Source organism: Engystomops pustulosus, chromosome 8 (assembly GCF_040894005.1).
Source record: "Engystomops pustulosus chromosome 8, aEngPut4.maternal, whole genome shotgun sequence".
Lineage (NCBI taxonomy): Eukaryota > Metazoa > Chordata > Amphibia > Anura > Leptodactylidae > Engystomops > Engystomops pustulosus.
In genome coordinates this window covers 119,210,176-119,223,205 of record NC_092418.1, presented here as the reverse complement: position 1 = coordinate 119,223,205, position 13,030 = coordinate 119,210,176, and the positions used below count along the sequence as shown (strand labels likewise).

The 13,030-nt window shown below is 44.4% G+C and overlaps 2 protein-coding genes across 2 annotated transcripts in view; one reads left to right on the top strand and one right to left on the bottom strand.

Annotated features, from left to right (window-relative positions):
• The window catches only part of LOC140075962 (uncharacterized), a 795,288-nt gene that overhangs the window by 689,167 nt on the left and 93,091 nt on the right, over nt 1–13,030 (top strand).
• On the bottom strand, nt 6,999–11,310 carry LOC140075538 (uncharacterized). The gene is made up of 2 exons (XM_072121619.1): nt 11,151–11,310; nt 6,999–8,753 (listed from the first exon to the last, which is right to left on the bottom strand). Exons 1-2 carry the CDS (start codon nt 11,308–11,310, stop codon nt 7,240–7,242), a joined length of 1,674 nt encoding a protein of 557 aa, XP_071977720.1. The 3' UTR covers nt 6,999–7,239.

Below are 13,030 nucleotides of genomic sequence, written 5' to 3'. Positions count from 1 at the left end.
TCAGTGATACATAAGAATCTGGCAGCGCTATCCTTTTTGTTTAAATTGCTGGGGGGTGAAGACTCGACACAAGCTTTTTTGATAAGACAAGCAACTAAGGATTTTGTAAAGCAAGGGTCAGACAGGACGGCAGAAGACCTGTGTCTTTTGAGTTGTTGGGTAAAATAATGCAAGAGTTGGGGGCAGTTTGTAGGTCAAGTTATGAGGTTTTGTTGTTTCGGTTAGCGTATTCTTGGGCATTTTTGGGGGGCTTTTCGCATAGGGGAGTTGGTTAGCAGTAATCGGAAGAGTGAAGGGGGAGTGCAGGTCAGACATGTTAAGAAGGTGAATGAGGCTATGCATATTTGGTTGTTTGGGTCAAAGACAGATAGAAAGGGGAAGGGGTTCTTAAAATTACATAGATTGGTGGGATGTAATTTTTGCCCGGTGTATGAGGCCTTTCTGGATGTACGGTGGCAAGAGGGCAGATCTTTACTAGTACACGAGGATTGTTCTGCCCTTTCCAAGTTTCAGTTTCTTGCAGTTTTTAGGGGATGTTTGGCTCAGATTGAATTATGCCCGGGGGAATAAAGCTCTCATTCCTTTAGGATTGGGGCAGCCATAGAGGCGGCAAGGGGGGGAATGAGGAAGGAGGAGATTATGAGAATTGGCAGATGGGAGTCACAGCGGTTCAAATCTTTTGTCAGGCCAGGACTGTTGGAGTAACAGAAGTGGGAAAGGGTAGTTAGGGGGGAGGTTTTGGGTTTGAATAAACAAAAAAGAGAAAAATATGGTAACGGCTCACCCCTCTGAAGGCTGCAGTTGTCTCAATGTGAATTTCGGCCGGGTGCACGGAAAGTCCCTTTAACTGCCTGGAAATCCAGTATAAACATTATTATAGAAGAAGCAAAAATACATATGAGGGCGGGAGATCCAGCATCCAAAAAAATTTTTGTCTCCTTTTGTTTTGGTTGTTTTTTGTGTCTCCATGTTCTTCACCGTGTTTATTTTTTAAAGAGAAGAAAATTAAAATATTCTACTATGTCTTAACAGCGATTCTTCACTGACATTTTTTGGATGCTGGATCTCCCGCCCTCATATGTATTTTTGCTTCTTCTATAATTTTGGGTTTGAATGTTGCTGTTGAAATACTGTTTATATTTCTCAGGGGCAGGAAAATGTGTTGTGTGGGTTTTTGGCAATTCTTTCGTGTACTGGGCAGAGGAAGGCTAAGCTCCGGCTTTGTGGTAGGTCATTGGGTTTAATCCCAGATCAGGTGAGTGTGCACTGGTTGGGTTTTCGTGGCCTAACGTGGAGCAGAGTGTGGCCTAAGCTGCAGGAGTGTTTTCGTAGATGGGGTCCACCGAATGTGTTGATGTTGCATGTTGGGGGGAATGATATTGGGAATTTTCCAATTCGCCCTGTCCAATTCACACTCCAAATAATCCTGGTAGATTGATTAGATTGTGAGCCCCATTGGGGACAGGGACTGGTCTGTGCAGCGCTGCGTTATCTGTGTGCGCTATATAAATAAATAATCATCAAATCATGAGACTGTCTAAATATATTATCTGATTTTCATCAACTGGTGCACCAGTCACAGGACCTCTGCACCAGCCACAGGACCTCAGCCCCGGCCCCAGGACCTCAGCCCCGGCCTCAGGACCTCAGCCCCGGCCTCAGGACCTCAGCCCCGGCCTCAGGACCTCAGCCCCGGCCTCAGGACCTCTGCACCGGCCGCAGGACCTCAGCCCCGGCCGCAGGACCCCAGCCCCGGCCACAGGACTTCAGTCCGGCCACAAGACATCACTGATCACTGCTGGGATGTGCTCGTCTCTTCTTCCAGTCTCTCCCTCAGTTCTGTGACTGTTGTGGGTTTCTTGGCCAGAACTTTGTCACCAAGGACTTTCCAGGGCTTTTCTATTGGGTTTAGATCAGGACTCCGGGCTGTGGCCATTTCATTGTTTCGGTGTCTACTGCTTCAAGGATCTGCTTCACCTGTTTTTATATGTGACAGGGGGCAACGTCCTGCATGAAAATGGCTGCTGATTGAATGATGAACGCAAGGAAGGAGCCACAAGTTATTGTAGAAGGTTCTGATACTTTAATGGCTGGGCACATGGAGAGGCAGGGATGTCACCAGTTACCCCTCTCCCACCGCTCACGTCTGTGTGTAATCTATAGTATTGTTACATTCATCAAAAATATATATGCAGTGTCCTGTGTATAGTGCAGGGGGCGCAGGATTCAGGACTTCTGGAATCTGACCCCTCCTGCGCTGCTCCGACAGAGGTCAACAACATTTTTTTGGTGCATTTCTACCATGGGGCGTGCAGCACAATTCTGTCAGACTTTGCATGATAAATGTGTGGCATGGTCTGTCTGTGCACAGGAGCGCCCCCTTCAGTGCAGAATAGTGCAGCACAAATGTGTTGCTGACACTTCTTAAATACCTTAAAGAGGACCTGTCACCCATAAATTCGGCAATAGGAGATGTTACAGAGCTCAGCTTTGATTTTCCCACGGCTTTATATAAACTTAATGCTGAGCTTTGATTGGTTGCCGTGGGCAACTAGAATAGTTTTACCTCAGACGCTTGTGATAAATCTCCCCCTATGTATTTATATCTCATATTTTATAGGATTTTTTTGTATATGTACTTTACACCTCAGTTACATTACCATTTGTAATTGTTTTAGTTATTTGGACCTGATGAAGTAGGTTCCTAATCCACTGCTGAGTGGAGAAGCCGTGCTGGTGCATGTGGTGCCTTACTGCATCACTAATGATAGATCTGAGCCATTGTGTCGTCCCATGGAAATATATGGTAACATAAGTAAAAAAACAAAACTATATATACTCTAGTATAAGCCGAGTAACCCCTAATTTTACCACCAAAAAAACCTATTGACTCGAGTATAAGCCGAGGGTGGGAAATGCATTGGTCACAGTCTCCCAGTATACAGCCTGCCAGCCCCCTGTAGTATACAGCCAGCCAGCCCCCATGTATTATACAGCCAGCCAGCCCCCATGTAGTATACAGCCAGCTCCTCGTAGTATATATACAGCCTGCCAGCCCCGCGTAGCATACAGCCAGGCAGCCCCGCGTAGCATACAGCCAGCCTGCCACCTCCTCGTAGTATATATATACAGCCAGCCAGCCCCGTGTAGCATACAGCCTGCCACCTCCTCGTAGTATATATACAGCCAGCCAGCCCCGCGTAGCATACAGCCAGCCAGCCCCGCATAGCATACAGCCTGCCACCTCCTCGTAGTATATATAGAGCCAGCCAGCTCCGCGTAGCATACAGCCTGCCAGCCCCGCGTAGCATACAGCCTGCTAGCCCCTGTAGTATAGAGCCTGCCAGCCCCGCGTAGCCTACAGCCTGCCAGCCCCGCGTAGCCCAAAGCCTGCCCGCCGAATCCCCGATGCTCGTTGCGCCAGAGGGTGAGTATGTAAGTAAATTTTTTAATTGACTCGTGTATAAGCCGAGGTGAGGTTTTCCAGCACTATTTTTGTGCTGAAAAACTCGGCTTATACACGAGTATATACAGTAACAGTATTTTAAGCTTATTTCATAAATTGTATATATTCTAAAGAACGGTATCGGGGGCAGGTGGTAGCGTGGGGGTACACCAAAGTGCAAGTGTGCTTGGGTTACAACCACTAAATACTTGTGGATGATTTCATTTAACGTCTCACATGTCATGAAAAAAAGTAAGGATGGTTCTGATATGTAAAGCCGTTCCCAAGGAATCTTTATTTAAAGAAGAACAGCAAAGATTGACCTGGACTCTTAGTCTCCAATGACCCCCGGCCACAAAGGGCTATTCTGGGATTTCTCTCTATTCTGAACATGAAAATGGCTTCTCCCCGTGTGGCTTCTCTCAGGCCTTAACTAAAAGATCAATTTGTCTCTATAAAAACATTGCCACATTTTGAACATGAAAACGTCATTCCCGGGTAAATCCTCTGATCGTTTACAATACGAGTTTTCTGAGCAAAACATTTCTTACATTCTAAACATGAAAATGACTTCTCTGTGTGGCTTCTCTCATGTCTTATAAGATAAATCTTCTCTATAAAACATTTCCCACATTCTGAACAGGAAAACGGTTTCTCCCCCGTGTGCCGTCATTGGTGTTTTAGGAGATCGGATTTCAGAGTGAAACTTTTCCCACATTCTAAACACAAGTATGGCTTCTCCCCTGTGTGAATTCTTTGGTGGGTTACAAGATGAGTTTTCTGGGAAAAACACCTGTCACATTCTGAGCATGAAAATGGCTTCTCCCCTGTGTGAGTTCTCAAGTGTAAGACAAGATGTGATTTGTTGGTAAAGCATTTGCCACACTTTGAACATGAATATGGCTTCTCCCCTGTGTGAATTCTCTCGTGTCTAACGAGTTCTGATTTATATTTATAACATTTACTACATTCTGAACAAGAAAAGGTCTTCTCTCTGGTCCGTCCATTAGGATGTTCCAGGCGCTCATAATATCCATCTTCTGTGATCTGAATCTCGGAATATATCAGCTACTCCTCTGAGCTCTGGGTAAAGACATCTGTGGAGAGGAAAAGGGCCACAGAAAAGCGAGTAGATCAAATGTTATTACTGTTATTATTAGAGATTATAATACATTTATTTATAAAATGTTAAATTCTCTTATGTCTGCCACATTCTGAACACAAAATCTATAAAATACATCGGTTTCCTGAATGAATTCTCAGATCTAAAGCTCTGATTTTAGTGTAAAACTTCTTTCGCATTCCGGACAAGAATGATATATATTTCTATATGGGATCATTTATGGCTTTAAGGGGTTATCCGGGTTTAAACATTTTTTTATGTCCGGGCTGGGGAGGGCTATTTAAACATAATAAACATCTACTTACCTCCTCCGGTGCTGCCGATGTCCCGCGCCGCGGCCCGTCTTCTCCGTGCGCCGGTTTCATTACACCGGCGCACAGGGAGCTTCCGGCCGGCCGGAAGCTCCCATGCGCACCATCTCCCAGCGCTTACAACGCTGAGAGATAGGGACGCATGGGAGGAGCCGTCCACATCGCGGACCGGAAGCTCCCTGTGCGCGGCTTCCGTGCCCCTGTTTGTTTACAGGGGCACGGATCGAAGTGACCGCGGCGCGGGACATCGGCGGCGCTGGAGGGGGTAAGTCCATGTTTATTATGTTTAACTAGCCCTCCCCAGCCCGGCCATAAAAAAAAATTTAAACCCGGATAACCCCTTTAATAGTTGTAGTGGTAAGTAATTACATCTCCTCTCTGTACAATCCAGAGGTTATAGGTATGGGCTCCGTTACCACGAAGTTCAATTTATTATGCAAAAAAAAAAAAAAAAAAAAAGACGCCACTCAGCTTTATACATGGAAGAATAAAAAAAAAAATTATACATTTTTTTTAAGGTGGGGAGTAAACATTGGAAACACAAAAACAAAAAAAGAGCCTGGTCATTAAGGAGTTAAAGAAATGGCTATAGGGAAAAGGGGACAGACGTATTTGATAATAAGATACAGAGGTATTTTAGTGAATCTTAGGTCTAGGGCTTCGGGGATCTCCTGGTCCACCAAATAAACGCATCTATGAATAGTGCCCTATAAATCAACCATTTGAAACCATTTTTTTGTTTCATCAAGTTTTACTTCTTTCAAATATATACATGTATTTACATCAATTCATTTTCATTTTCTTAAATCTTCTTATATATTATAACATTTTTTCGGCTAGTGTACGTACGTCCTAGTGAGTGTGCTATCACATGAATTTTGAAGATATAAAGAAATTCACCTCATTTGGCGTTCTAGTAGTTTTTTTCTTCGCAACACTCACATGTTTGGAGGCCCCAGGGCTGAGACTGCCTTGTCTCTGACTGTTGGACAGAGTGGTATCGTCCACCTGCTGTGACGTTTCGAGGGACACGCCCCCTTCCTCAGACGTGTCCCTCGAAACGTCACAGCAGGTGGACGATACCACTCTGTCCAACAGTCAGAGACAAGGCAGTCTCAGCCCTGGGGCCTCCAAACATGTGAGTGTTGCGAAGAAAAAAACTACTAGAACGCCAAATGAGGTGAATTTCTTTATATCTTCAAAATTCATGTGATAGCACACTCACTAGGACGTACGTACACTAGCCGAAAAAATGTTATAATATATAAGAAGATTTAAGAAAATGAAAATGAATTGATGTAAATACATGTATATATTTGAAAGAAGTAAAACCTACCATCAGAAATCTACCTGTTAAGGAGAAGAAGAAATTTCCTTAGCGGCACTGCAATAAAGTAAAGGATGGGTGCACGCTACAACCGGACAGCCACGTCCTTCCAAATATAGGAAAACAAAAGCGAACGGCGCTCCAAAATAGTGGAATAATTCAAGTGGTGAAAGCCTCGCTTTAGAAAGGCTTTAGATGAAGCTGAAACGTAGCAGCTTGGGAATTAACTCCACTTGAATTATTCCACTATTTTGGAGTGCCGTTCGTTTGTATAGACACAAGCAGTCTATAATGTTAAAGGTAGGTTAAAGGGGTCGTCCGGTTAGGCCCTATGCTTAGCCTAATTTACTGATTGGTGGGGGCCTCAGTGATGGGACCCCCACAGATCATGAGAACAGGGGTCTGATGTACCCCCGAGATGAGCGGAGCAGCTGATCGCACAAGTGCACCCCCCCCCCCATTCCTCTCTATGGAGCTGACGGAGATTGCCGAGCGCCGTACTCAGCGATCTCTATCAGCTCTATAGATATGAAGGGGCCGCCCCATCCACTTACTACAACCAGACACCCCTTTAGTTTGAACATTGAGAGATAGAACATCAAAAAATCAAATCCAGAAATCACATTGTATAAAATTTATTTGCATTCTGCTGAGATAAACAACTATTTCATCTCCTACCAACCATTAAGAGCTCCGGCTCCTACAGACCAGTTATTAAAATATGGATGAAATACACAACTCGTGGGGCATCCGTGATCCTGAGGAAGGTGAGAGATCAGCCTAAAACTACCGGGTAGGAACTTGTAGCAGCTGGGACCACAGTCACCATGAAAGAAGTAAATGGCTTCTCCCCTGTGTGGCTTCTCCCTAGTGTGGCTTCTCTTCTGTATAAAAAGCTCTAAATGAAAGTTGCATTTTTGTGACATTCTAAATATCATCAAGAACATGAAAATGGTTTTTCAGCTGTGTGAATTCTCTGGTGTTGTAACAGATTTCTTTTCTCAGCAAAGCATTTCCCACAATCTGAACACAACTATGGCTTCTCGCCTGTGTGCATTCTACGATGTGCAGCAAGACTTGATTTGCGAGCGAAACATTTTCCACATTCAGAGCATGAAAATGGCTTCTCCCCTGTGTGAATTCTCTCATGGTTAACAAGGGCTGATTTCAGAATAAAACATTTCCCACATTCTGAACATGAAAACGGCTTCTCCCCTGTGTGAATTTTCTTATGGAATTCAAGACTTTTCTTTATAGAAAAACATTTACCACATATGACACATGAAAATGACTTCTCTCCTGTGTGAATTCTCTGATGTATTACAAGTTCATATTTCAAGCTAAAACTTTTACCACATTCGGGGCATGAAAATGGCTTCTCCCCTGTGTGAATTCTCTGATGGTATAAAAGTTCTGATTTTAGCCTAAAACATTTACCACATTCGGGACATGAAAATGGCTTCTCCCCTGTGTGAATTCTCTGATGGTATACAAGTTCTGATTTTATCCTAAAACATTTACAACATTCGGGACATGAAAATGGCTTCTCCCCTGTGTGAATTTTCTGATGGCTAACAAGGCTTGATTTCGCAATAAAAGATTTTCCACATTCTGAACATGAAAATGGCTTTTCCCCTGTGTGAGTTCTCTGATGGTTTACAAAATCTTTTTTCCACCTGAAACATTTACCACATTCGGGACATGAAAATGGCTTCTCTCCTGTGTGAATTCTCTGATGGTTTACAAAATCTTCTTTCAACCTAAAACATTTACCACATTCGGGACATGAAAATGGCTTCTCTCCTGTGTGAATTCTCTGATGGATAACAAGGCTTGATTTCACAGTAAAAGATTTTCTACATTCTGAACATGAAAATGGCTTCTCTCCTGTGTGAGTTCTCTGATGGCTTACAAGTTCTCTTTTAGTAGTAAAACATTTACCACATTCTGAACATGAAAATGGCTTCTCCCCTGTGTGAATCATTTGGTGTAGTATAAGATGTGCGTTACTGGGAAAACATCTGCTGCATTCAGAGCATGAAAATGACTTCTCCCCTGTGTGAATTCTCTGGTGTCTATAAAGATCTTTTTTATCTATAAAACCTTTGCCACATTCTAAACATGAATGTCGCTTCTCCCCCGTGTGAGTTCTCTCATGTTTATAAAGATTTCTTTTCTCTTTAAAACCTTTCCCACATACTAAACATAGATATGGCTTCTCTCCCGTGTGAGTTCTCTCATGTCTAATAAGTAATGATTTAAACTTGAAACATTTGACACAATCTGAACATGAAAATGTCTTCTGCCCAGTGGAAGCTCTTAGTTGTCCGTCTCCTCTTTGGCGGCCTCTTTTCTTCCTCTTAGTCTGGGATGTATCAGAACAGAAGCCCAATGTAATAGGATCAGATGATGGGTCATTGCTGGGAAGGGCGGAGGGTAAATCCGTTTTTCTGGCGCCATTTTTATATGTATCTTGTGTAATCTCACAATCATCTGCTGTGATATCTGTAGACATCAGATGTTCCTCTGAACTCTGGGCGATGGCACCTGCCGGGAATAACAGGATCAGTGATTATTACGCTGATAAAATCTCTAATGATAATAATATTTTATACAAGTAGTGGAGACTTGTCCCATGTTGGGCAGAGAGAGGAGAAGAGCGGAGAAATCCGGCCGTGGCTTTCTGAGACTGAGTATGTTTGATGGTGGAGCTTTGGAGAATACGAGTTCTCCTCGTCAGACATGATCTTATCCATAATACAGAAAACTCACAACATTTATAGATTTAAGGGAAAGAGGAAGGAAAGAATTGGAGTATAAATTGTTGCAGAGATTGACCCCGACCTCTGACCTGGAGGCCACGAGCAGATAAGAGCCAGCGCTGGCTTGTCGTGCCTCAGCTTTAGTTTATTGCCCTCCTGTTGTATATAAGTTGTCTGTGTATATATCAGTCAGGTGTCTTCTAGGTTGTTTAAGATCCTTTGATGACGACTATATTATACATTTCTTTATAAAAAGCTAAAATCTGTCTTGTCCAACATCTCAGTTTTCAGTGTAAATTGTGTAAATTCTACATTTTTATTTATCCTTATGTCCCAAGGTATGTTCTTAGTCAGCCTATACTACACCCCTACACCCCTGCACCCCTATACCTCTACATCCCTGCACCCCTATACCTCTACATCCCTGCACCCTTATACCTCTACATCCCTGCACCCCTATACCTCTACATCCCTGCACCCCTATACCTCTACATCCCTGCACCCCTATACCTCTACATCCCTGCACCCCAATACCTCTACATCCCTGCACCCCTATACCTCTACATCCCTGCACCCCTATACCTCTACATCACTGCACCCCAATAACTCTACATCCCTGCACCCCTATACCTCTACATCCCTGCACCCCTATACCTCTACATCCCTGCACCCCTATACCTCTACATCCCTGCACCTGCCCCCCTATACCTCTACATCCCTGCCCCCCTATACCTCTGCATCCCTGCACCCCAATACCTCTACATCCCTGCACCGTTATACCTCTACATCCCTGCACCCCTATACCTCTACATCCCTGCACCCCTATACCTCTACATCCCTGCACCCTTATACCTCTACATCCCTGCACCCCTATACCTCTACATCCCTGCACCCCTATACCTCTACATCCTTGCACCCCTATACCTCTACATCCCTGCACCTGCCCCCCTATACCTCTACATCCCTGCGCCCCTATACCCCTACATCCCTGCGCCCCTATACCTCTACATCCCTGCACCCCTATACCTCTACATCCCTGCACCCCTATACCTCTACATCTCTGCACCCCTATACCTCTACATCCCTGCCCCCCTATACCTCTGCATCCCTGCACCCCAATACCTCTACATCCCTGCACCCTTATACCTCTACATCCCTGCCCCCCTATACCTCTGCATCCTTGCACCCCTATACCTCTACATCCCTGCACCCCTATTCCTCTACATCCCTCACCCCTATACCTCTACATCCCTGCACCCCTATACCTCTACATCCCTGCACCCCAATACCTCTGCATCCCTGCACCCCAATACCTCTACATCCCTGCACCCTTACACCTCTACATCCCTGCCCCCTATACCTCTACATCCCTGCACCCCTATCCATCTACATCCCTGCACCCCTATCCTTCTACATCCCTGCCCCCTATACCTCTACATCCTTGCACCCCTATCCCTCTACATCCCTGACCCCTATATCTCTACATCCCGGCACCCCTATACCTCTACATCCCTGCACCCCTATACCTCTACATCCCTGCACCCCTATACCTCTATTGAAGAGCGGTGAGTGACGTCCATTTCTCTAACTTCTCGTTACTCGATTGCCTGTGCCATCTATGTGCCTAAGGACAGGAGCTCCACCATATTCAGATTGGGCCCCTACACGCATATGTTTTTCTCCATCTCAGGAACTTGAACACAGTTTATATTTTGCAAGACACGGAGTGGTGCCACTGGAATCTCTAGAGACTGTTACAGATCTATTATCTGGCTCATAACCCTGAAAACACAATCACCAATCAGGTTCTAGGACACATTTTGGGGAAGAGGAAAGAAAGGAGAACAGAAGAGGAATCAGTTCTATAAAGTAATGAATGATAAGTCCATCAGTACTCACCATCCTGGGGGTCCCCGACCCCAGCGTCATGTCCTCCTTCCCAGGCTCCCTCCTCCTCCTCCTCCTCCTCCGCCTCTTCTTCCTCCACCTTGGGGATCATCTTCTCCTCAGTGTCACTTCCATCCATGTTAAACTTTGCTACGGGGAAATAAATATGGACATCAATATCTCATGTAAAATATTTCCATCCAGAGATACATAAATTTCTGGTGAAGAATAAGAATTTCTATAAGAAAAGCCCCTGGTAAAACATCTACACACCATTCAGTCTATAGATACATACATAGATCTGCTCCGTGTCCAGTCAGGGTCTCAGTCCAAGCTCCTCCAGGTTCTTCCTCCAAGAAGTTCTCCTCATGTGAGTCCTGCTTGGGTCTCTTATACCCCCTGGTCTGCCCCTCTGGGAGATGTCCCACCCTAATGGTGAGAGAACTTCCTTCCATGTAAATGAAGGGCGTCGGTGCCACTTCCTAATCAGCCGGGCCCAGCACTTGTGACGCCTTCATTGTTCTCCTTTGTTCTGGGTTTATCATCCCGTCCTCAGACAACTGTGAGCAGGATGTGTCTTTCTCATGGAGCTCAATAACTTCATTTACAAGTGTTTACTAGGCCGAATGTCTCTGTGTGACTCCCATCCTCCACCTTAGAGAATGTGTATAAGGGATGGTTATTGTTGTCTCTTCCCCTGGTTCTAGGCCTTTCCCATTGTTTCTGTGAGAGTATCGGTCACATCTTACACTTTCATGAATATAAATCTATGTATCTGATATTTATACATCACCACAGCTCAGCTTCCATATTGTCCTCTAAAGACAATTTACCCCCTGTTAGAGATTTTTATCTGGGTCTCATACCCCCCATTGCATGGTGATTTTCAAATTAAATCTTTCATGGGTCCTGGTACCAGGAGGAGAGAACAAACCCAAGACGCAGACATTGCCTTTAACTGCACTCACATCACACTCTTTATTTCAAAAACCACAGTCATATATCAAAACAGAAAAAGCAGAATTGAGGGGAGTGAAGAAGGAGATAAGAATACTGTAATGCTATTGGCCATAATGAATTTACCAGCACATTCTCGGTAAAGGGTGATAGGCCTTGTTCACAGACATGTTTATCTACAGAATGTACAGAGAATGTCCCCAGAACCAAAGCATTTATGATAAGAAGGAGAACATACCGAAGGTCAATCATCTCTCACATCTGCCAAGGAGAAACCTTTACAGGCAGGTTACACAAAAATGGCTGAATCATGACATTAGTGTGACAATGGTCAGCGAACATGTCCGCTGTATCTAAAATGGCGGACAGTACGCAAGATGGCGTCTGAAACCAGTGCGATCTCCTTAACTCCCCCAGATCAGATATCATTGTGTCTGTGCCAGTTTTTCTGTCTTTGGATCGTGCACGTGTATGTATTTTTGTGTCGCGGCTGCACTTTGTCCAACACTTAATAAATCTTTGCACCTATAGAGGTGGGTTGTGCTTAGTCGCAGTTTGCGGCACATTTATTACTACAACTCAGCGCTGTACAATGAAAGTGCACAACCCCCCCCCCCCCCATGTCTGTTACATCATCTAATCTACTTGTTGTGTTACTCAAACAATTCTATCCAGACGCTTATTCTCTGCCATTTCCCATAAACCCCAATAACTTTATACATCACAGAAGTAACATACAACCCTCACAGATTCTTACAGCTAAAAATACATGACACATATGACACAGGTGGTTTTTTTTAACCCTGCCAAATACATTTTTGCATTTTAACTGAAAATTTTGGGTGCTGGAGTCCCACCTGTACATGGACTACATCTTATTGTTCTATTTCTGTCTTGGCATTTTCCCAGAGCCGCCATGACAGTTTCTTTGTAGAAGGATCACACTGGGAACTGCTGAGCTGTGGCTTCACTATTGTAGTTTTTATCTACTATTGTTTTGCTTATATCCCATACTGTACAGAGACAGCTAAGAGACGATTACACACCACAGACGGGTGGATACTGCTAGGACCGAACTGTGACCAAACTTTTCTGGTTTTCACTGAATAAAACCATTTGACTTCCCCTTCGGTTTGTGTACAATTGGGCAGCGGGAGATTCATTACATGAAATGTGAATGTGCAGCTGGTAAAACCTCTTAAACTGTTACCTAGAACT